The sequence below is a fragment of the Bos indicus x Bos taurus genome, chromosome 2 (assembly GCF_003369695.1).
Source record: "Bos indicus x Bos taurus breed Angus x Brahman F1 hybrid chromosome 2, Bos_hybrid_MaternalHap_v2.0, whole genome shotgun sequence".
In the NCBI taxonomy this organism is placed as follows: domain Eukaryota; kingdom Metazoa; phylum Chordata; class Mammalia; order Artiodactyla; family Bovidae; genus Bos; species Bos indicus x Bos taurus.
The window spans coordinates 36,159,426-36,185,685 of NC_040077.1; the positions used below are offsets into that span (position 1 = coordinate 36,159,426).

A 26,260-nucleotide genomic window follows, 5' to 3' on the forward strand; every position below is an offset into this window, starting at 1 on the left:
TTCCCTATATGTCACGAATGAATCAAGGATGATTAGAAAGTTATTATATCCAAAGAAAAGCACTGAGATTGAGCTATTGAAGTCTGAATAAGCTTGCTGAATCCACTTAACCAGATTTTGATTTTGTTTGTTTTTGCCTTGAAAAGACAATTCTGATGTATATTGCTTTTTCCCCCCTAAGTTCAAAGATATTAATTAGTCATTCCTCACTAAGTTCAGTGCATAAATATGCTTTAACTGGAATCAAATTTTAATACTCTGTGATTTCACTAATTCCAGCTTCCAGGCCGGATACTTCAAAACAAAACTGAATGCATATGAAGTTTTGCTATCCTTCCAGTCCACTCCTTCTTATGAGCTCCTTCACCTATCCAAGTCCTGATTGCTTGTCCTGCTCATTGTCAAGCCCAAACATCAGCTGGCCCTTGATGATCTTTTTAAAATCACAGTTGCCCTCCCAGTATTTCTCAACAGTGATTCCCTTTCCTTATTACTCAGTTTCTAGCTATAACTTTAAACTCTTTTTCTCTACTTAACCTGATTTTCAAGGTCCAGTAATAGCTTCAATGTTCTAAATATTTTGTCAGTAAGTACTGTATTATTTTATTGTATTTTCATTTAGCTTAAAAGTTGCCAATGGTCCTTAAGTACTGGGGAATGTTTATATATATCTTCTATTTTCTTTCTTATTTATTTATTTTTGGCTCTGCTGAGTCTTCGTTGCTGCAAGGACTTTTCTCTTTTTCACTCTCTCTTTCACTTTCATCAAGAAGCTCTTTAGTTCTTTGCTTTCTGCCATAAGGGTTGTGTCATCTGCATATCTGAGGTTATTGATACTTCTCCTGACAATCTTGATTCCAGCTTGTGCTTCATCCAGCCTAGCATTTCTCGTGATGTTCTCTGCATATAAATAAGCAGGGTGACAATATACAGCCTTGACATACTCCTTTCCTGATTTAGAACCAGTATGTTGTTCCCTGTCCAGTTCTGTTGCTTCTTGACCTGGATACAGATTTCTCTGGAGGCAGGCAAGGTGGTCTGGTATTCCCATCTCTTTCAGAATTTTCCATAGTTCGTTGTGATCCACACAGTCAAAGGCTTTGGTGTAGTTAATAAAGCAGAAGTAGATGTTTTTCTGGAACTCTCTTGCTTTTAGATGATCCAGTGGATGTTGACAATTTGACCTCTGGTTCCACTGCCTTTCTAAATCCAGCTTGAACATCTAGAAGTTTACGATTCACATACTGTTGAAGCCTGGCTTGGAGAATTTTGAGCATTACTTTGCTAGTGTGTGAGATGAGTGCAATTGAGCAGTATTTTGAACATTCTTTGGCATTGCCTTTCTTTGGGATTGGAATGAATACTGACCTTTTCCAGTCCTGTGGCCACTGCTACATTTTCCAAATTTGCTGGCATATTGAGTGCAGTATTTTCACAGCAATATCTTTTAGGATTTGAAATAGCTCAGCTGGAATTCCATCACCTCCACTAGCTTTGTTCGTAGTGATGCTTCCTAAGACCCACTTGACTTCACATTCCAGGATGTCTGGCTCTAGGTGAGTGATCACACCATCATGGTTATCTGGGTCATGAAGGTCTTTTTTGTACAGTTCTGTGTATTCTTGCCACCTCTTCTTAATATCTTCTGCTTCTGTTAGGTCCATACAATTTCTGTCCTTTATTGTGCCCATCTTTGCATGAAATATTCCCTTGGTATCTCTAATTTTCTTGAAGAGATTTCTAGTCTTTCCCATTTTATTGTTTTCCTGTATTTCTTTGCATTGATCACTGAGGAGGTCTTTCTTATCTCTCCTTGCTATTCTTTGGAACTCTGCATTCAAATGGGTATATCTTTCCTTTTCTTCTTTGCCTTTAACTTCTCTTCTTTTCTCAGATAAATAAGCCCTCCTCAGACAACCATTTTGCCTTTTTGCATTTCTTTTTCTTGGGAATGATCTTGATCACTGTCTCCTATACAATGTCACAAACCTCCGTCCATAGTTCTTCAGGCACTCTGTCTATCAGATCTAATCTCTTGAATATATTTGTCACTTCCCCTGTATAATCATAAGGAATTTTATTTAGGTCATACCTGAATGGTCTAGTGGTTTTCCCTACTTTCTTCAATTTAAGTCTGAATTTGGCAATAAGGAGTTCATGATCTGAGCCACAGACAAGTCAGCTTGTTTTTGCTGACTGTATAGAGCTTCTCCATCTTTGGCTGCAAAGAATATAATCGATCTGATTTTGGTATTAATCATCTGGTGATGTCCATGTACAGAATCTTCTCTTATGTTGTTGGAAGAGGGTGCTTGCTATGACCAGTGTGTTCTCTTGGCAAAACTCTGTTAGCCTTTGCCCAGCTTCATTTTGTACCCCAAGGCCAAATTTCCCTGTTACTCCAGGTATTTCTTGACTTCGTACTTTTGCATTGAATCCTCTATAATGAAAAGGACATCTTTTTTGGGTATTAGTTCTAGAAGGTCTTGTAGGTCTTCATAGAACTGTTCAACTTCAGCTTCTTCAGCTTTACTGGTTGGGGCATAGACTTGGATTACTGTGATATTGAATGGTTTGCCTTGGAAATGAAGAGATCATTCGTTGTTTTTGAGATTGCATCCAAGTACTGCATTTTGGACTCTTTTGTTGACTATGAGGGCTACTCCATTTCTTCTAAGGGATTCTTGCCCACAATAGTAGATATAATGGTCATCTGAGTTAAATTCACTGATTCCAATCCATTTTAGTTCACTGATTCCTAACATGTCGACATTCACTCTTGCCATCTCCTGTTTGACCACTTCCAATTTACCTTGATTCATGGTGTTGGAGAAGACTCTTGACGGTCGCTTGGACTGCAAGGAGATCTAACCAGTCCATCCTAAGGGAGATCAGTCCTGGTTGTTCATTGAAAGGACTGATGTTGAAGTTGAAACTCCAATACTTTTGTCACCTGATGCAAAGAGCTGACTCATTTGAAAAGACCCTGATTCTGGGAAAGATTGAGGAAGGAGAAGAAGGTGACAACAGAGGATGAGATGGTTGGATGGCATCACCGATTAAATGGACATGAGTTTAGGTAAACCTCAGGAGTTGGTGATGGATAGGGAGGCCTGGCGTGCTGCAGTTCACGGGGTCGCAAAGAGCTGGACACAACTGAGCGACTGAACTGAACTGAACCGATGGACCTAACATTCCAGGTTCCTGTTGCAATATTGTTCTTTACAGCATCGGACTTTACTTCCATCACCAATCACATCCAAAACTGGATGTTGTTTTTGCCTTGGCTCCATCTCTTCATTCTTTCTGGAGTTATTTCTCCACTCTTCTCCAGTAGCATATTGGGCACCTACCAACCTGGGGAATTCATCTTTCAGTGTCCTATCTTTTTGCCTTTTCGTAACTGTTCATGGTGTTCTCAAGTCAAGAATACTGAAGTGGTTTGCCATTTCCTTCTCCAGTGGACCATGTTTTGTCAGAACTCTCCATGACCTGTCTGTTTTGAGTGGCCCTACATGGCATGGCTCATAGTTTCATTGAGTTAGACAAGGCTGTGGCCCATGTGATCAGTTTCATTAGATAAGCATCTAAGCTACTTTTCATAGTACTTAGTACTCACCAGGATTACCACCACCATCATCATGTCACCATTAGGTCTAACATCCTTTCAACATGTGCTTCTGAATCAATGATCCTTCCTCTTTATCATCTTTGTCACCAGCACTAATTAAGCATAGCGTTAGTGAAAGGTTGTTGTCGAATCACACGAAGACACCGGGATTCTTGGCCCCGGGAGGAGAAGAATTCAATCCGGGGTCAGAGACGAGGCTTGATCGCTCAGAGCTTTTGTGTAATAAATTTTATTAAAGTATAAAGGAGATAGAGAAAGCTTCTGACATAGGCATCAGAAGGGGGCAGAAAGAGTACCCGCTTGCTAGTGTTAGCAATGAAGTTATATACTCTCCAATGAATCCAAAGAATGTCTGGAGGTTGTAAAGACCTCACCAGACCTACTCCCATAATTTACATTTTAAGATAACAGAATTAGCCAGAAGGTTTAATTCAGAGACTGTCCTCAGGCAGGATACATTATTGTTATATAATCCTAAGGAATATAGAGAAGGAAAAAAAGTTTGTCCTTTCTTCCTCCTTGAGAATTCCAGACCCCTCTCTCCTTGGGGACCCCTAGACTCCTTATCAACCTGCCTAGGAAATAACTCTCTCATTAGGACTTAGATTCCTCTCTCCAAAGAACTTGGCCCAGATGGAATACAGGACAGACAGATTTGTTCCATGCCTGGAAATGGAGACTACATTTGATAGGACGCTCTAGAATCATATAGTTTAAAATGTAGATCCTTGTCCAGTCCTGGAGATGCAATGAGCATTTACATTTTTGACAAATGGCCCAGGTGATCAACATGCAAGTAATTCCACATAATATCTATATACAGGGGTGATATTAAGACACTTAGCAACCAATTTGGTATGGACTATTGGCCAATTTAAGTGGAGACCTTAATGTGGAGGCTTGGAGTCCTGGACACCCACTACTGGTATTAGCCCCTTATCTGCTGTAATGTGAGGGGATGCTGAGGCAGCAAGAGGCACTTGATGAGCTCAGGAGAGCAGCTCTTCACCAATCAGCATGGAAGTATTTCATTATTTATTAACTGTCAGATCATTAGCCTTCTCTATCTGAATCTGAATGTCTCTGAATGTCTGTGTGGAGGAATATGTGCATGTAATCCCTACACTCCTTAGATCCTTGAGTCTGATGTCACATTTTTTACATCATCTTCTCTTTCCGTTTCCATCTCCAATAGATGTCATTATTAAAAGTAAATAAAAAGAGCCCTGCTTTGAGTTCCCTGAGTCATACAGCAAATTCCCACTGGCTATCTATTTTAGATACGTTAGTGTATCTGTTTCCATGCTACTCTCTCCATTAGTGGGAAGAAGGCTCAAGAGGGAGGGGATATATGTATACGTATGACTGATCTATGTTGATGTATGGCAGAAACCAGCACAATATTGTAACTCAAACATCTTACAATAAAATTTTTTTAGGAAATAAATAAGCAAATATTAATAAAAGTAACATGTATTTCACATAGCCCTAATACTATTTTTTAAACTATACTAGTCTCTTTGATGGAGAAGGAAATGGCACCCCACTCCAGTACTCTTGCCTGGAAAATCTCATGGATGGAGGACCCTGGTGGGCCGCAGTCCATGGGGTCACTAAGAGTCAGACACGACTGAGCGACTTCACTTTCACTTTTCACTTTCATACATTGGGGAAGGAAATGGCAACCCACTCCAGTGTTCTTGCCTGGAGAATCCCAGGGACAGGAGAGCCTGGTGAGCTGCCGTCTATGGGGTTGCACAGAGTTGAATACGACTGAAGCGACTTAGCAGCAGCAGCAACAACAGACACCTTGAGATTCTCCAAAGAACACTGTCACCATCCTCTGTCACTTTTAGCCAATTATCATTTCCCAGGTGGAAGCCTGGGTTTAGTGGTGCCCAGGGCTTTTAGATCCCTGGACTATTTGTTCAGCTTCCTACAGTTCAGAAACATCCTCCACTTGACAGCCTGCCACATTCCAACTCTCTTGCCCTTCACAAAACCAGCAGAGAGAATATTTATTTGTACAATGCTAAATTACAGTTCCAATTTTCTTCCTTTCTTTTACTTTTGGTTCCTGGTAGCCAGCATAACTCAAAATAATGTGCCAGAGACTGGAATCTGAGCACACTGATTGCTTTTTCCATGGGGTCAGGAAGTGGACAGGACAGAGAGATTAAAGCAAAGATTCATACTCCTGTATCTCATCTTTCTTATTCAGAAATTTTTTACTATCTCAATGTAGAATGATGCCTTTATTTTTAAAAAGTTGATTGTAAGTGAACACAGTGTAAATTTAGTCCTAATAAACACATACTAAAACACACGAGCAGGGAGGGATGTGATAAAACTTCTGTTGCTATAGATCTTCAGGAACGAGGATGACATAAAGGAATCTCTCTGGTTTTATTTAGAGGTGATTCTGAGTCATACTATGTCTGTCCTGATTGTATGTCTTACACAGCTGGAGAGTCAGGCTTAGTTAGTTTGAGATATTTTTAGGATACCAGCCTTTGGGTGAAGGCTTCCCCAGTGGCTCAGCATTAAAGAATCTGCCTGCAGTGCAGGAGACACAGGAGACACGAGTTTGATCCCTGGGTCAGGAAGATCCCCTGGAGGAGGAAATGGCAACCCACTCCAGTATTCTTGCCTGGAAAGTCCCATGGATGGATTTTCATGGGTCCATGAAAAGCCTGGTAGGCTCGTTGCTCTGGAACCTCATTCACCTGATACAGTTTTTATCAGTAATTTGAATGATAGCACAGATTGGTACCAATTTAGATGTATGACTACCAACCTTTGCTTCATCAGCAGTATTATTATATCTCTCTTCTCAAGCTTCTATCTCACTCCCCAAAGGGCCATATAAATCTTTCTTCTCCCCTGACTTTCTAACCTTGCCCTACATTCTCCTTCCAAACTCTTAAGAGCCGACTTCAAAGAAAATAGGATCCCTCAGAGGGGAAGTTTTGACAACTTCCTGCTCACAGGCCTGCTCTTTAAGCCTACAGTGGTTTGGATCCATCTCTATTTTCTCCCTCCCAAGCAATAGTGGTCCTCCTCCTACCGAGGGCGAATCTCCCCACCTGGACTCTGGAGCCTCCCATCCAATCTTCTCCAACTTTATTTCAGTGTTTCTCAAAGCATGGTCCCTGTTCCAGATTGGAAAGGGAGATGTAACACTATCTCTCTTTGCAGATGTCATGATCTTGGATATATAAAATTCCAAAGAATCCACTAAAAAACTACTATAACTAATAAACTCATTCACAGGACACAAGAGCCATATACAAAAGTCAATTGTACTTTAGTACAGTAGCAATGAACAATCCATAAATTAGATTAAGAAAACAAATCAAACAAAGAGAGAGAAGTCCATTTATCCTAACATCCAAAAGAATAAAATACTTAGGAAAAATTTAACAAATGACATGAAAAACTTACGTCTAAAAACTACAAAACATTGAAAGAAATTAAAGAAAATTAAATAAATGGAAAGACATCCCGTGTTCATGTGAGCAGAAGGCTTTTTATTGGTAAGATGGCACTGCTACAGCAATCTCTATTAATTCCTAGCTGACTCCTTTGCAGAAATTGACAGGCTCTTCCTAAAATTCATATGGAAATTCGAAGGACCCAGAAGAGCCAAAATAACAATGAAAAAAAGAAAAAAGTTGGAGGACTTAGATTTCTCAATTTCAAAACTTATGGAAAGTTTGAAAATTATCAAAATGGAATAAAACTGAGAGGCCCACACTTATGATTTTTGATTTCTGACAAGGATGCCAAGACAATTCAATGGGGAGAGAATAGTCTTTTCAAAAAATGGTACAGGGAAACTGGATATTCACATCCAAAAGAATAAAATTGAACTTCTGTCTATCACCATATAAAAAACTAACTCAAGATAGATTTTGAAAACTTATATGGAAGAGATAAGACTATAAAACTGTTAGAAGAATCGGTTAGTAAGTTCAGTCGTGTCTGACTCCTTGCGACCCCATGGACTGCAGCACGCCAGGCTTCCCTGTCCATCACCAACTCCCGGAGCTTACTCAAACTCATTCTTCTTAGAAGAATACATAGGGGTAAAGTTTCATGAATTCTTAGATATGACATCAAAATGAAAGCAATGAAAGAAAAAAATACATAAATTGAACTTCATCAAAATTAAAAACTCTGTGTTTCAAAGGACACAATCAAGAATGTGAAAAGATAACCCACAAAATAGGATAAAATATTTGCAAATCAGATATCTAATAAAGGACCTATGTCTAGAATATATAAAGAAAGCTTATAACTCAATAAAAAGACAACAGTCCCAATTTAAAAATGGGTAAAATTGTCTGAATAGACATTTCTCAAAAAAAAAGAGATTGACAAATGGCCAATAACCAATGAAAAGCACTCAGTATCATGAGCCATTAGGGAAATTAAAACAAAAACCACAGTGAGATACCACTTTACATCTCACACGATGGCCACAATCGAAAAGACAGACTAAAATAACAAGCGCTGATAAGGATATAGAGAAATTGGGACTCTCATACACTGCTGGAAGGATTGTAAAAGGATACAGCTGCTTTGGAAAACAGTCTGTCAGTTCCTTAAAAGGGTAAATATTGGGTTACCATATGACCTGCAATTCTCCTAGCTAATTATCCAGGAAAAATGAAAACATGCCCACACAAAAACTTGCACACAAATGCTTATAACAACATTATTTATAATAGCCAAAAAATAGACACAACCCAATGTCTATCTACCGAGGAATACATTAATAACACATAGTATACCCATACAATGGGATATTATTGGGCTATATAAAGAAATAAAGTATTGGTACATGCTACAACATGGATGGCCCTTGGACACATTATGCTAAGAACCCAGTCACAAAAAGACCACACAGTACAATTCCATTTATGTGAAATTTTCAGAATAAGCCAATCTATAGAGACAGAAACTAGTTTAGTGGTTGTCTCAGACTGGGAGTAGGGGTGAGGACTGAGGGAAAAGTGGGGAGTGATTGCTAATGGATACTGGGTTTCTACAAAAGTGTTCTAAACTTGATTGTGGTGATGGCTACACAATGCTTTGAATATACTAAAAACCATTGAACTCTATACTTTAAATGGCATGTTATATGGCATGTTAATTGTATCTCAGCAAAACTATTTTTTTTAAAGAGTAAATGGGAGATGAGAAATTGGAGACAGCATATGTATGAAACTATGTGATTAACAGGGGTAGAGAAAAGGCAGAGACTGGGATGGGGCAGCCAAGGGAAGGAGTTTTTTTGTTTCTTGTTTTTTAAAGGTGAGAGACACTAAGTCATCTTTGAGTGCATCTGGAAATGATCAAAGAGAAAGAGGTTGAAGATGCAGGAAAGTGAAACAATTGGTGAAATAAACATGGTCTCTCAGAAGGCAGAAGGAAGTGGGGTCCAGATCCTAGATGGATGGACTAGCCTTTTATGGATGTAAAAACAGCTTCTCCGTAGGAGAGAAGAAAGAGAGCATAGTACAGGTCCAAGAAGGTTGATGGATTAAGTGATGGGGAATATGAGGAGTAACCAGCCCAGACCTGTGGACTTGGAAGAGGGGAAGAAGGCATGAGAAGTTCAGACAACAGGAAAGGTGTGAAATGAACATGGTGGCTGCTGGGAGAGCAAGCTTACTGGAGAAAACTGGTCACATTTCCAGGAAGTTTCAGGGGTGGTTGATAATGAATCAATCAGATGACTTTTCTTGGCAGTGCTCATCAGTTGGATGCAGGCACAGAGCAGGCAAATGATTGGGTTAATCTGCTGAAACAGGCTCCAGAAAGTTACTAATGACTTAGGCCTCACTGTACTCCAAGATTTGACAATAAGTAACAAAACTGGTATTATCTCTTTCCTTGGGTTTCTGGGGCCCATGCCTACTAGTTTTCTTCCTTCTTTTGTGGTCACCGCTTCTCATCTTCCTTTAATATCATAGTCTCCTTACCCAACTACCTTTAGGCACTGATGGGGAAAAAGATGGAACATGGTACTGCTTTCCTGATACTTAATTTTATGAGGAAAAACAGACAATCAATAAGCAATCACATAATGCATCATTTAATTTCAACTGCGATCAGGGCTACCAAGGAGCTTGTATGGCACTGGGAGCAGGAAGTCCTGACTTGGTTTGGTATCCCTTTTACAGGAGATTTACTACCAACACACTTTGCAGGGAACAGATATTCAGTAACTATGTGCCGAGTATATAAAAGACCAAAGAGAGAGAAAATAGTAACTTTGTAGCTCGGAGTTGCTCTAATAGTATGTGTATTTTTTGTTTGTTTGCTTTGTAAGAATTCAACCATTTTTTTAAGTGGCAAGACAGAGTATACGTGGGACAATAACAAAGCTGTATCCTTAGGGAAGACAAAAAAAGCCATACTAATAGAGAAGGAGAAATGGCTGCATCTCAGTCATGATCTATAATAAAATCAGTATTGACTTGAATACACTTCAGTTCATTAGAAAAGAAGTGTGTTTTGAAAGGGGAAAAAAAATCACCTATTTATAGCATCTTGCAAAAAAGACTTTTGGCAGTCTTTCTTCAAATAATAGGAGATACAGAGATATATATGACATAGTTGTTTCTTTCAAGGAGCTCATAATTTAGTGACAGAAGAGATGATATAAAGACAACCAAAGATGCAAAGAAATATGATGGTTTACATTAGAATTTTTGGAGAAAAAGTAAGAGTACCAGCCTTCAATCTTGTTTTCTCAGTGGCTTGAAAATAAAAATTAGTTATGAAGAAAGCAAGAGGATTAAAAGTAAATACATGCAGATGTCTCATGCCAAGATGGGAACCTCTGACAGGAGGGGTTCCAGGAAGTAGTCTTAGAGGCCAAGATGAACCTGCAGGAGGTCTCTTGGGGAGTAGTCTCAGGCTCGATACATATGGAAAGGAAAGGAAGAAAGCAGGACTGCTCAGGACTGTGATGCAGGACTGGCAACCCCCAGATTGACCCACAAGGAGTTCTCAAGCTGTATTTGGCCCTGGTTGGGGTGAGAGGAGGGGTCTTATAGCTCTGTGGTGACCATCATGGTTTACAAGCTGCTCTTGAGAAGGGAGGGTGACATTGGGCAATGAGCCTCGTCAGCCAAGGCAATCGTTGAAGGAGAGGTGTCTGCTGGCAGGTGGGGAAATACAGCTTGGTCCTGAAGGGAGATCAGAAGAGCACATCACAGTGCCCAGGCCCAGGGTGGCACTTCCATTCCATTTGTTACCATAAGATCCTCAAATAAGATTCGTGGAGTGATACTCAAGCCATCCAGAGGAGCAAAGAGAGGACTGACTGCATAGAAGTGTACATTCTTATATTTAGTTCAAATTTCAATGACAAATGGGCTGACTTGTTAGAAGATTAGGGGCATCTGTTGCAAACATTTGAGATATTCCTTTTGATTAACCTTAAGAATTAGCACAGATAACACCAAGCCAAGGAAAAACTAACAAAACTGAGCTGGGCAATTTGTAGCACAGACAAATCACCTGCAAGCCTTCTATCTTAACTGTTTAAGGTATCGAATTCAGGCTTTGCTGTACAGAATTCAGGTTTCTGCCAAAGGCTGTGTTTACGCAGCTCAATCCATGTGCTGTTGAAAGGGTAGGACCTTTCCTTGCCAGTTTTTGGCAAAAATGGGAACAAGATCGACTGAAGAGTCATCAGGCCTTTTCTTATCCTGACATGGCTTATCCTGGAGGCTTATAGTTAGGACTCGTTATCGAAACTTTCCCCAAGGCAGGAGACAAGAGGCACGTACCGGGTACCCAGATCTCTCCTTTGACATTCTCTCCAGTCTCCTCTTCTGACCTCCTCTCATCTAGTAGCCAGGGGCTATTTGTACCTGCTCTTCTTAGATGTTAGGAAGTCTTAGAAGTCCTTCAGATGTTTTCTTTCAAGCCTGTGTTTCCCAGTATTTGCATTGTGGACCATCTGCATTAGAATGTGGACCAGTGGCATCAGGAATATGTTTGAAAACCAGTTTTCTGAATCCCACCCCAGACCTACCAATTCAGAATCTCTGAGAATGAGAACCAGGAATCTGTGGTTTTTTCAGAAGTCTGCTAAATGATTTTCATGCACAATGAAGCACCACCCTGCTCCTCTCTCATGGACTCAGCTCTCACACAGGATGAATAGGGCTAAAATGAAGTCTGATAATGCTTAGCATGTGTCCCATCTCACAGATGGCATAGCTTTTTAACTGGAAATGGTCTCTAAGGACTCAGACTCAACGTGGAAATTTCAAACATCAGAGCAAGATGATTACTAGAAGCATCCTCCTTCCCTTCTCCTTTCCTACACATTTTCTTTGGTGATACAGACTTGTCTTCTGCTCTCCTTCAATCTTGGATCCTTCTATACATGTGTAGGTCAGGGAACTCGGTAGACAATCTCAGATTTAATATATTTATGTTTAATAACTTCTCATTCACTAACTCAGTACTGGGGAAGGCACGTTGCAACCAGACATGAAAACAAACTTCTGCATTCCCAAGGGAGCCATCTAACTAAGCATTGTGTCAAAAAGAAAGCAAACAGAAAAGATTTCATATTGTCAAATAAGTTTGAAGTATAGTGAATTAAAAGCAAGCCTTTTCTTTACTAGAGAACTTCTCAGAGCCTTTAATATGCTAGTGTACATTGTGAATTCCCCAGAGGAGGTTACATATGCACTACATCCCAGCTTCTCTTGGGGAGCTCTTGAAATTGTAATACTCTGTGGATTGCACTTTGGGAAAGATTGTTCTAGATTTAAGCAGATTGCCTGACCATAAGTTATACTCTTGCTGTTGCACGGTTCACACTGTCTACATTCTGAAAATTTTTGGCTGAGTTTGATTTCAGGTAATTACTATGACTGCTTAGGTTCACCTTGAGGTTTGATTTAAAATTTCATCAAACGTACTTTTGCTTTCATTTTCTGTCATTTTAAGAAACTTCAGAGTTCAGATCCGTGTTTCATACTTTGTTAAATTTACTTTAAAGCAAACTACTCAACACTTGGCCAGTGTTTTGCAAGTGGATTTTGTTTCTCCTCCTTTTGATTGAAAGAATTTTAAAACATTTTTAAAAATTGAATTATTAGTGGAGAACAGAGGAGCCTGGCAGTCCATGATGTCGCAAGGATTCAGACACCACTCGTGACTGAACAACAGCAGAAGTTGATTTACAGTGAAAGAACTTTCTAAAACTAAATATCAATGTTCCTGTTCTCAGTGTTTATTTGAAAACTTCTGTTCATTAGAGACTCCTATTTCTACTTTATCCCTTTTAGTCTGTCTAGTGTTTTGGTATTTGCAGGGAAAAGCCTCCTGAAAGAGCATTTGCATCTATCTTAAATAAGTATTTCAATTCATACAGTTTTCAGTATAAAGTTCTGTCTGCTTTTTAAAGAATTCAGATGTTATTTTCACAAAGACTTCACTTATATTTACTTCTCTTAAAAATGGCTACTATCATTTTCCCAGAAAGGGTCAGAGCTTCTTTATTGATAATTTATTGAATTTCCTTTAAATCTTGAACAAGTTTTACCATAAAGTGCCAGTGGGAAAACAATACAGATTTTTGTCATAAAGACCTAATCAAGAATAGATAAGAGCACTGAAGTTTTAGGAATTACAAGTTGGAATCATGCCATTCAAATTAATCTCAGAAGTATGTCACTGTATAGATAAAAAAAGGGTATAAAGTTCTAATGGATTTTGTTTTCAGCATCCACAGAGGTGGGCTGCGATGCAGTCTGGGAGAAGGATCTCCATACACGCATTTGCTACCAATTCAATCTGCTTTCCTCCCTGTCCTGGAGTGAGGCTCATTCTTCATGCCAGATGCAAGGAGCTGCTTTATTAAGTATTGCAGATGAGACTGAAGAAAATTTCGTAAGGAGTAAGTAGGTGTATAATGCACATTGATGTTGGTACAATTAAAATGATGTTGTTTACAGTTATGTCCATGTATGCCAAGATGTCTTCTGGAAAAAAAAAGTCCCTTGGAAAATATTCTTTTATTAACATGGTCCAAAGTCATACCCAGAATTTGAACCTGAACCCTGGGCCATTCCATTTGACACCTGGCCATGTCTCTCTTGTTTTCTCCACCTCGGAAAAGACAAGTTGGGGTCACAGCAAGGGACCTAGGAGAATCTGCAGCTCTAACAAGTGACTATGGGAGACTTCTGAAGTTAAGTCCGAATTCCTCCTTTGGTGGAGACCTCAGCCATTCTGTTTCCATTAATTAATATAAGCTGTTTACTAATTAAACAAAATTTTACCTGTCTGTCACTGTGCAGTATGTAGTGGGCTTGCCGGTGGATGCCGAAGAACTCAAAATTTGATTGGAAAAGCAAAAATACACACGTGTTAACTAACACTACAAAATAATAACACAAACTGTCAAAAGAGTGCTAATGAGTTAGGTCTTGTTTTTTTTTTACCTCTCACTTAAACTCTCTTCTTACTTCTCTTTTATAGATTAAATGTTTGTAGATATGTACATAGAGCAATTTCAATTTTTTTGGAAACATTTGAAAGTGTCACAAAATTAGCCACTTTCATTAAAAGTTTCTGACTTTTTTTTTCAAATTATATTGCACATATTTATTCTAAAATAACAATAATAAAATTATTCGAAGGATAATTTTAAAAGTTCAAGTATACAGAAAGAAAAACAAAAGAAAAATCTCTCATAGTTCCACAATCCAAAGATAGTAATTTTTTTCCCCGCAAAAAACTCACATAAATGCATGTATGCATACATCCACAGTATCTATGGCAAATAATATTGAATAAAAACATGAGGCAGTTGTGCAGAGGTTAGGAGATGGGACCAAAGAGCCACCTGCCTGGGTTTGAATCCCACCTCCATCACTTAATAGCAGGGCTAAAGAGATAACTTAACCTCTCTGTGCCTCAACTTCTCCCCTCTATCAAATGAAAATATTAACAATGCCTACTTTTTGGCATTGTTGTCTGGCACACATAACACTCAGTGTGTATTGACCACTTAACAGCAACCATGGTACAAATGCTTATGTAATTTACGTGTATAATGAACATCTGTTCATGTCTAGAAATAAAGATCTACATTATAAGTTTCAGTGGCTACATAGTGATTCAGGTTAGTGATATTTAGCTAATCTCCAGTATTAGATAGGGATAGGTGGATAAAATTCTTTGTTTTTATTTCTTTATCACTATTGAAAACCATCCCTGCACATACCTTTGTGCATAGATCCTCAAATATTTCTCTGTAAGTTTGTAGTAGTAGCTTCACTGGGTGGAAGGGGAAGCACATTTTAAGGCTTTTGAAAGTCATTAGTACCTTCCAGAAGAATTTTAACAGATGTGTGAACAGTATATATCGGCCACTTTCTCCACAGACATACAAAAGTGGGAAATTATCATTGAAACTCAACTTGAGTGAGTCATATTGCAGGAAAAAAACATTTCCAATATCAATATTAGCCTTTAATGGTATTCATAGAAAACTTTATGCACTATTTATGAATTATAATTGTTATCTATTTTAATTGCTGGAATATCTAATAAGAGGGTTTGGACTTACTCATCAAACTTGAATAAAGATGAAATAAATAAGATATGTCAGAGACTTGGATTTAAATACCACAATTTTATGATTAGATTTTGGAGATTGTTTGGGAAAACAGAAGTCTTTTCATAAAGATGGAAGCTTGTTTTGACTAAGGTATTTTTTAATGATGAGAATAGTCTACTGTTTCTTGTTAATTGCTGATGAACATTAGCCATGTTACAAGGAATTATCCAAGCTGCCACAAATGCCAAGAAATAGCCAAAGAAATTTAAATTTGAATTTATTATTATAGAATTGTGAGCCCATTTACTTGTGAAGCTAAATAGACTATTTTTGTACTTTTAAACACAGCTTAGAAATTACACAATGATTTTCTATGTATTGTTAAAAGAGAGGTTATTCAAAATAACTCTAAGATAAGAATAATTAATACTTAAACATTTTAAGTAGGTTACTTGAAAGCATCACTTGGCACTTGCCCCAATATGAAATGTGGAAATTTCTCCATCTTATCAATCCATCTTTCATTTTCTCTCCTGTTATGATGACACCAGATAGATGATTTAATCAAATGGTGGTCTTCCCAGGTGACTCAGTGGTAAAGAATCCACCTGCAAAGCAGGAGACTCAGGTTTAATCCCTGATTTGGAAAGATCCCTTGGAGAAGGAAATGGCAACCCACTCCAGTATTTTTGCCTGGGAAATCCCATGAACAGAGGAGCTTGGCGGGCTATTGTCCACAGGGTAGCAGAGTCAGACATGACTTACCAACTAAACAACAACAACAACAAAGCTATTGGAAGGACTAACCAAACAGACATTAAGAAGAGACTCATGTTTATGCCACAGAATCTTGGAAGGGCAGGGCCCATGAATGTTATGCTATATAGTGATTTAGGGTATCTCCAAATTATAAATCACCTTTTTCTATTTCCTTAAAGGTTTTGGTTCTAGTTTTCCACTGTTGTATTGAGATGCCCTATCACAGAAGGCTCTGCAGCCTTGTGATATGAATGCACTAATCTTTGCAACTGGGTGACCATGCAATTGATCATCCCAACTGAGACCCTTTAGAGTAAAAGGGGCTGCCATTAATACTTATTCTGGAACTACCAGCATAAGCCATGAATTTTCCAGGCAAACTGGGACAGACAGTCACCCTATTTATAACTCTTATCTGTCAGGGTCTCAGTCTCAGGCAGGGCCCCTGCATCTGGCTCAGAAGAAATTGAGTTCTGAAGCAGATAATCATAAGGGATCAATGCCCTCCTTTATAGATGACAAGATTAAATGGCAACATTTAAAAGTGTTGCAAACTTAGTTACTTTCAGTAAAGCCTCTGATACTAGTTTTTTTACCCCAAATTTTATAGCACAAGTAGCACGTGTTTATTCTAGAATAATTTTTAAAGTTCACGTACACAGGAAGAAAAAAAATCAAAGAAAATTTTCCTCTAATTCTATAATTTTGATAAGCATATTTTTCTACACAGGCATGTCAATGCACATGTTTCTATGTAGCATTTATAACAAAAATGGCATTGAATTAAAAAGGAAGAGCTGTGGCACAGTAGTTAGGAGCAGAGGCCACAGGGTTGGCCTGCCAAGGAGACATTCTCCCACCTCCAGCTGAAGAAGCATTTGCACAGCTCATGGCCCTACCTGCTGCTGATTGCTCTGGATACCATGGTCCCTGGAATGATACTCTCCTCTTGGCCAGACCGCTCCCACTCCTTAACTGGGGAGCCATCTCCCTGCTTGCTTCAGCATACCTTAAATTTGAAGACTTGCCTCCCAACACTACTAATACTTAATCTGCTTTCCTATCCCTTGCCATATTCCTAAAAAATAAAAAAGGTCCCCTGAATTGTTCAATTTTTTAACTGTGAAATGTTTCAAGAGTGCAAAAATTATGAAAAGTGGAAAAATTATGTCTGTATGCATACATACCCATTATACAGATTTAATAGCATTTCTTCCTATTCCTCTTGTTCAGGGCCTGAGGTGGCCTCAGCATACTAGAGTCCTGAGCCTCCAGACTGAGGCCGCCAGACACACATGGCAAAAGAAGGAAGACAGAGGGGTGCTTTCTACGACTGGCCCTGGGCACTTTCTCCTTCACGCTCTAGAACCCTCAAGTGCCTGAGTTCACACAAGTCAGATGGTCTCGAATTTGTAACCATGAACTCGATGGACTGATGACCGCTGAGAGGCAGCATTCCTGGGTGCCTAGATTAAGCACTTCACAGCTGCTTCAGTGAGCCTTTAGGAAACTGCCATGTTTCTTAGGCTGGCTTTTTTACTCTGAACCACCAGGGTGAGGTTTAGTAGCACTCAAACCCCTTTCTATCACTGATGGAGTTAATTTATGAATCCATGCTCCAGGAATAGGAAAACAAGAAATAAGTGTAATGTTAATTTTGTTTTTGAAATTCCGTATTTCTCTTATTTCAGAGCACTTGGGCAGTGAAGCAGTGGAAGTATGGATGGGTCTGAATCAGCTGGATGAAGATGCTGGTTGGCAGTGGTCTGATAGAACACCACTCAACTATCTGAACTGGAAGCCAGGTACCTGAAGTGTTTTGTGTACCTTTGACTGAGGACTCATCCCACAGCCTAAACAGCAATATTTCCCATGTATATATACAACATGTTATTGTGAAAGTGGCTTATAAGTGTTTTTTAAAGCCTGATTGAATTTCTATAAGGCATGCTTTTCCGAACAAGAAATGAAGGCCAAGAAGGTAAGCCATTTAGCCAAGGTTTCAGAAGGATTTGGGTCAAAGCCAAGATTCTAGTCAACTGTTTTAAAAATAGCAACAGATTGAAATATCTCTGTCTACCCTAAAACAATAAAATCAGCTGTTTCTATCTTTGGGAAATCATTTCATTGTCATGTCTGGACTTCAACTGCAAACTCTTAAATATACTATCTTACAGAATTTACTACATATGCCAAAGAGAAAAGTTGTCTCCTTGATGCTAAAACTACATTTCAGTATATATTAAACTGCTTTTGCTTCTAACAGTAAGTACACAAACATTGTGTTTTCAGAAATAAATTTTGAGCCATTTGTTGAATATCACTGTGGAACATTTAATGCATTTATGCCAAAGGCCTGGAAAAGTCGGGATTGTGAGTCTACCTTGCCCTACGTGTGTAAAAAATATCTAAATCCCACTGATCATGGAGTAGTTGGTGAGTGTTTCTACGCTGTTTTTATGAGTTGTTTGCTTGTCCTCTCAATATATTCAAATTCCTCTATTTTTTGCTAATAATTTATAATTTAAACTTAGCTAAAACTAGTCTTTATACAAATAAAAATGTGTAATGAGATAAGATCTGTTATTCCCAAGGCACCATGAATTTAACAAATACATTTAGGTTTTTACTAAAAACTAAAGCAAAATAACCTAACCATAGAAAATACCTTCTCCCCTCTCTTTTTAAAAAATTGGCATTCTTACTCATTCTGCTTAGAAAAACAAGATATGCTTCCTTTTCTATTCTAGTTGAGTTTTATTTATGATTACCCTAGAAATTAAACATATAAATTAGAAAATAGTCTTATAAAATTCTTTACTTCATTGATCTCCTATCATACTCTGTATCTCTTATTAGTAATATTTTCTTCTCAAAATAACAAACAAAACTTTAAGGTGTACCTAAGACTTAAATATAACATAATTACAATCTAGTACCTGAAGCCCAGTTACTTCCATTCTTAAGATCTATTACTTCTTTTTAATTTTATGGAATTAATGTCTTAACTCAGTAAGTAGAGATAAAAATATAACCATTTTTAAAAGAATCATTACCAGCATAATTAGAAACAATTCTTTAAAAAAATTTTTTTTGTCTTTGGAAACAACAGTTCTTTTTCAGATTCTTTTCCAATATAGGTCATGACAAAATACTGAATATAGTTCCCTGTTTTATACAGTAGGTCCTTGTTCTTTATCTACTTTATATATAGTAGTGTGTATCTGTTAATCCCAGATTTCTAATTTATCCCCTTTTTTCCCCTTTAGTAATCATAAGTTTGTTTACAATGTCTGTGAGTCTATTGTCAATAAATTCATTTGTACCATTTTTTTAGGTTCCGCATATAAGTGATATCACATGAGATTTGCCTTTGCCTGACTTACCTCACTTAGCATGATAATCTCTAGGTCCATCCATGTTGTCGCAAATGGCAGTATTTCATTCATTTTTATGGCTGAGTAGTATTCCATTATATATATATATATTCCATCATCATATATATGTATACATACCACATCTTCTTTATCCACTCATCTGTTGATGGACATTTAGGTTTCTTCCATGTCCTGGCTATTGTAAATAGTGCTGCTATGAACACTGGGATGCATGTATCTTTCTTAATTAGAGCTTTTGTGTTTTTTGTATATATGTCCAGGAGTGGGATTACTTGATCAAGTGGTAGTTCTATTTTTAGTTCTGTAAGGAACCTCTACAATGTTCTCCATAGTGGCTGCACCATTTACATTCCCACCAACAGTGTGGAAGTGTTCCTTCTTCTCTACACCTCCTTACAATTAAGCTTTAACTTTTATTTTCCTTTAAGTAGCTAAATCTAAAGATATTATGGAATATAGGGGTGTGTAGAAGAAGCACTTCATCATTTTTTTCTCTAGAGATTTTTTCATTATGTCAAAAATGTGCTGACATTGCTATGGCTATTATCACCCTGTCCCTCCCTCTTTTCCTTTCATTTTCTTGCCTCAATTTCTTCTGCCTTTCTTTTTCTTTTTCTTATGCCCTCCTGCACATTCTCCTGCCATCCATCTTTTCTTTCATTTTATTTGCTGTCCTAATCTATTAATTGAAATCAGAAGACCAGAAATAATGGCAGTTAAGCTAAGTTTGTTTGGATTATCTGATGCTGTTTCAGGTCCAACGAATACTTCTGATGATCTCATCCAGTATCTTCAGACTGTGTATCCAGGGTCCCCTGGTTCCTTACTTTTCTCCACCTTTGCATCAATCAGAGAAGTTCCCATGTTATCTTTTTATCTTAACTTTTAGAGTGAAATTTAGGTTCTTTTTTTTTTTTTTTTTAGTGGAGTGCAGTTTATTACACCGGCAGGCCCAAGGCAGAGAGTCTCCTCTTAGCCAAGGACCCCGACCAGAATTTGTGAAAATCTTTTATACCCCATGTGTACCAAATTCCTTGAGACTTACATAAACCAAGGAAAATACAATCCCAATAATCCCATCATTCACATGCTATGCGCTCATGTGCTCAAACAGTCAAACAATTAGCCAATAATCGATAAACCCGAGGTTACACTCTGATAGATACAGAAAAATTTATGGCCTGTCTGGAGGAAGGGGTGATTAGTGTATGTTTTCTCTTAGGTGATGAGTGACCTAGATACGATCTTCAAGGTTCCCCTGTCTGGAGGGGGTCTTCTCCTTCTGTTGTTTTCATAGGCACTAAACACAGAGTTCAGAGTCCATTGGAAAGGTGGCTGAGCATGATCAGCATGAACAAGCCTAAGATGGAGTCCAGGCCCTATGAATTCCTTCTTCACTTGCTCCTTGGAAGAAAAGCTATTGTTGTAGCCACGCGTTCCAGAAAACAAACTCACTCAGAAGGACAATGCAGATAGTGGAGTGCAGTTTATTACACCGGCGGGCCCAAGGCAGAGTCTCCTCTTACCCAGGGACCCCGAGCAGTTTTTGTGAAAACCTTCTATACCCTAAGTGTACGTGCCCAAACCCACCTCCCCAAATTCCCTGAAACTAGTCTGAACAAAGGAAAAGAAAGATACAATCAAAGTTAACCCATGATTCATATGTCTAAAGCCTAGGTAGTTAACCGTGGACAATTATCAATAGGCCTGTGGTCATATCCTGATAAGCATTATGGAATTTACCACTTTGTTCTGTTACAGAGATAATTAGCATATTCTTTTAGGCAATGGAGAGTCCAAGTACAAGTCCTGAGGCTCTTTTATCCGGGGGTCTGGTTTTCCATTGGTATGTCATTTCTATAGATACCAGGCACAAAGTTCAGAGTCCATTGGGAGGGTGACCATTCGTATAGCCTAATGTTCACAGCCTGGCCTAAGATGGAGTCCAGCTCTGTCTGTTTCCTCCTTCATTCCCCTCTCCTGATGCTCTTAACTCATATTATGAGCATCATTCATAAGGATATACTGAATACATTGTAAAATCCAGGGTCAACAAAGCAGAACTATCAAGGCAACTATAATAATGGTAAATATAGTTTTCTACCAATCGCCCTTCACCCAAGATAGGACCAAAGTCCAGAAAGGAATGTTTTCATTTGACATTGCTTTTACCTGGTTTTTCATGTCATCTAAAGCAGTTGATACATTGCCAGATAAGTCAGGTATGTATACACAACATTCAACCTTAATTATAGCCCAGGTCCCTCCTTGAGCAGCTGTGAGTATGTCCAGAGCCATTCTATTTTGAATTACTGCTTTTCTCATTTGGATTTGCTCTTCATTTAAGGCTTGGATGGCTTTTTTTCTATCTAGGAGGGCCTGTTTTGTGAACTTAGTCAAGGCCTCTACTTTAATCATAATGTCTGTTGTCCTTATAGAGGGTATGAATAAGGCAGCAATACCATTGAAACACAGATCTTGTCCAACTAGCATGTAAATAAGATAGATTTACCAGGGGTTGTTGTAGGTTAGGCTTTTGTTACACTGGCATTTATATCAAATGTAACCCTATGACCCGAGTCTATTGACTGTAGGTCTGGCTTACACCCAGAGAGCAGGGAAAGATTATGATTGTGTCCCAGAGAAGAGCAGAGTGGTTTAAAATCTCCTTGGTGGAGCGGTGACAGCCACCAGGGAAGTCCATCCATCACAGACAGAGGCATAGCCCCACATACCCAACAGTTGGAGGTATTGTGGAGGTTGGCGTAGGAATGTGCGTGTTGATGAGGCCGAGCAGCAGGAGTTGATTGTGCGGCTTCATCCTGAAGGGGTTCGTCCAGGATCTTTTTTTTCCTTCTTCTTAAGGATGGTCTTAGTCTCTCGAGGGTCAGCAGGGTCCCTCTGTGCAGTCCATTCAGCATTTTTTGGGTCTGCGTGGTATGTTCTCTTTACCCTCATATGATGGATCCACGGGGCAATACCTGTAACTTTAACTGCAGTAGGGGTAGTTAGAATAACAGTATAAGGGCCCTTCCACCAAGGGGCTAGTAAATCATGTTTCCAATCTTTGACCCATACTTGGTCACCAACCGTAATCTCATGAATCTGTTCCCCAAGGGGGAACAGCACCCTTTCTTGTACAAACTTAGTTACCCAATGTATTACCTTACCCAGTTCCATCTGCTGTGAAATCCTATCCCCCCTTACCTGAGGCAAATTTGTTGACAACCTCTTTTATTATGGGAGGGGGCCTCCCATACACAATTTTGTATGGAGAATAGCCTTGGGACTGTGGGGTCATCCTGAGTCTGAGCAGAACCGTCAGAAGCAAGTCTCTATGATCCACTTGGAGAGTCTCTTTAAGTGTCCGGTTGGTTCATTCCACCATCTCAGAACTCTGGGCCTGAGTTCTGAGTGCAGTGTGCAGTTTCCATTTGATGTTTAAACTTTTGTTTACTTGTTGTACTAAGCCCGCTACAAAAGCTGGACCATTGTCTGATCCAATGCTGGTAGGAAATCCAAATCTGGGAACCATTTCCCTAAGCAGTCACTGGGCTACTTCTGATGTTCTTTCAGTCCAGATAGGAAAAGCTTCTACCCATCTCAAGAATGTACATACCATGACCAGCAGGTAATGGTAATGTCGGTGAGGTTTCATTTCAGTGAAGTCCACTCCTAGGTGTTCAAAGGGCAACGTGCCTTTCAGCTGAATACCCGGAGGCTTTTGTCTGTGCCGAGAGGCAGCATTAACCTGTGAGCAGGTAGCATAGCCTAGGTGGGTCGCTTGGTGTGTTTGGCTTACCAGAGTGTGTGCCAGCTCCTCTGGTACCAATAATTTGCCACTTGGCAATTCCCACCATCCCTTTTCAGTCTTGATGGCCCCTTCCACTTTGGCTAACCTGACAGCCATTGTCCTTGTTTTATCAAGCTAGTGCCATCAGTATATAGGACCAAACTAGGATCTGGAACCTCGTGTCCTTCTTTAAAACAAATCCCAGATACCTTACCTCCTCCTTGCAGATCTGTGCCTTCTTCTTTGACACCCAGTAACCCACTCCAGTGTTACTGCCTGGAGAATCCCAGGGACGGGGGAGCCTGGTGGGCTGCCGTCTATGGGGTTGCACAGAGTCAGACACGACTGAAGTGACTTAGCAGCAGCAGCAACCTACTTCCATCAGCAGCTGGAGCAGTGTTTTTGTCCCTTCCTAACATTTTTCCTTGGTCTCGGCAGCCAGCAGCAGGTCATCCACGTATTGTAGGAGCCAACATCCATACTCTTTTGGATGGAATGAGTCCAGGTCAGAAGCCAAGGCTTCCCCAAAGATGGCTGGAGAGTTCTTAAACCCTTATGGGGGAGTTCAGGTGATCTATTGTTTGGTGCCCCTGAATGGACCTTCCCATTCAAAGGCAAAGATGGGCTGTAATGCTGGGGAGAGGCGTACGCAGAAGAAGGCATCCTTGAGATCTAGGCAAGTATAAACTTTAGTCCTTGGCAGGAGGAGACTAAGTAAGGTATAGGGGTTTGGAACAGTGGGGTGTAAAGTCACAGTAGCCTCGCTGACTAGCCTGAGATCTTGTACAGGCCTATAGTCCTATCCTCCTTCCTTTTTGACTGGCAGGATGGGAGTATTCCTAGCCAACTGGCACTCTACTAGAATGCCCGCTTGTTTCAATCTATTGATGTGGGGCAGTATGCCGGCCCAGGCCTCTATCGGTAGCGGGTACTGGCGCTTTCTAACCGGGATGGTGCCTGGTTTGAGTTCTATTATCACTGGGGCTTGATGTTTAGCCAGCCTGGGGGGAGAGGGGGTTGTCTTCCGCCCAGACTTCAGGGAATAATTGAGTTAGCTCTCTCTCATGCTCTTCTGGCCCACCCAGTTCTTCCTTCGGAGGCTCATGCAACCTCCACTCATCTTGGGGTGATATTGAGAGAGAGCAAATAAGTCATAGTGTTCATCCGGAAGGTGGGCCTCTCCTCAGGGGAGAAAGTCACTTGTGCTCCTAGTTTGGAGAGCAAGTCTCTTCCCAACACGGGTACTGGGCACTCAGGAATGTAGAGGAATTCATGAATCACTTGGTGCCCTCCCCCCATCTGACATTTTCTGGGCTGGCAAAATGATTTAATCATCTCTTCTCCAGATACCCCAGTTACAGCGGTAGTCTTTTCGGACAGTGGTGCCACAGGTTTTTTTACTACTGACAGTTCTGTTCTGTATCCATCATGAAGTCAATGTTTTGGTCCCCCACTTTTAAGGTTACCATGGGCTCTTGGGGACCTGATATCTCTGAGCCCCCTGGCAGCCCTATTTAATTTCCAAGTCAGCAAGCCCCACCACTGCGGGCGCTTCCTCTTCCTTCCTTGTCTTAGGGCATTCATTCTTCCAGTGGGCAAACCTCAGCACTGGGCACACTGGTTTGGCTGTAACGGGGCCTGGGGCCTCCGTTGAGACCGGTTGAAGGACTGTCCTGTCCCTGGGGCAGAGGAGGTTTTCCAGAGGGCCCGAGATAGACTTTCCCAGAGCAGCAGCCAGCATTGCAAATCTCTTGTCTGTTCTCTTTCGTTCCCTCCGGCTCTCTGGCAGAGCGCTGCTGCTGCTGCTGCTGCAGTCTCTCCTTAATTCCAAGGTCTCCCTCCCCTGCCTGTCAGTACTCACCAGGAGAGGAGGGTATAATTTGGGCGGTTCGGCTGGAGCCAGATCCTGGAAGTGTTGGCCAGAGGCTTCTGCCACCAGGATCGGAGCCCACCGAGGTGGCGGCTCTACCACCTCCAGGAGAGCTGGCAGAGGAGCTGCGGCTGCTGCAGGAACTTCACCTGGCCCTGGATCGGGCATTAAGGTGGCCTCCGGTCCTGGTGGAGCACAGGGCCGGTGGGTGCGTCATCATCCAGTATGGGGGAGGGGCAGGTCATCCTTGTCCAAATCCTGCCAGATCCCAGAGGGAGATGGGGGATCGGTGTGTCTTCACCTGCCGGTCAGCAAGGCCGAACCAGAACACCACGTGGTCCAAGACTATTTCTCTCTTCAAGTCCGTTCTGCCTTGGTGGGCTTGATCAGGTGCGGATGAAAACATAGATGGGTTAAATATCCCATGTCCCAGGCCGTTCCAGGAAAAGACGATCCATGCTCACTTATGTATCCCCCTCCTTCTAGCCTGACAATTCTGAGGGGGTCAAGAATTTCACAGCAGATGGGACACCTCCTGGGGGAGGGCAGAATATGAGCATATAAGGAAAAGTTTCCTGTCACGCGAGTGTATGTTCCTCAGTTCTTTGTCTCGTCACAACAAAGATTTGGAGCGATGGACATTAAAGCCCTCAGCGTGTCACAGCTCTCAGGTCTTGGACAAGCCGTGCTACAGCTCTTAGGCAAATCAGTGTTACAGCTCCATTTTATTTAGAAGATAGCAGGAGAATCCATCCTCGAAGTGGGAGGGCATGCCAACCCAAAGACTCGAAGAGAGTGGAGGAGTGCGCGGAGTTGTGGGGGAGAGCGGAGAGAGTGAGTGAGAGAGAGAGAGAGAGAGCACACTTGTGCACACACACGGGGGAGAGAGAGAGAGAGAGCTAGGTTCATTTTTTTTAAGGGGTTCTGTGATTATGTTTTTAGGTTGATATTATTGATCTACCTAAATGTTCTAACATTCTTCCACTGTGATTCTAATCTCTGTTAGAGACCTAGAAACAATTTTGAAAGAATGTCTTGTTTCCTAAATTAGCAGTGAAGGTGTTTCTAAGTTAGTGCTGAAGGGAAGCACCCAGTTGTAGGTAATGTGAAGTGAAAGTCATTCAGTTGTGTCCAACTCTTTGCAACCCCATGGACTGTACAGTCCATGGAATTCTCCAGGCAAGACTACTGGAGTGCATAGCCT

The 26,260-nt window shown here is 40.3% G+C and overlaps 1 protein-coding gene across 1 annotated transcript in view; it reads left to right on the forward strand.

Moving 5' to 3' along the window:
* The window catches only part of PLA2R1 (phospholipase A2 receptor 1), a 134,261-nt gene that overhangs the window by 23,648 nt on the left and 84,353 nt on the right, over nt 1–26,260 (forward strand). Inside the window, exons 4-6 of the mRNA XM_027559683.1 lie at nt 13,395–13,568; nt 17,687–17,800; nt 18,288–18,431. Of these exons, the coding sequence (XP_027415484.1) occupies nt 13,395–13,568; nt 17,687–17,800; nt 18,288–18,431 (432 nt within the window). The remainder of the gene's footprint in view (nt 1–13,394; nt 13,569–17,686; nt 17,801–18,287; nt 18,432–26,260) is intronic.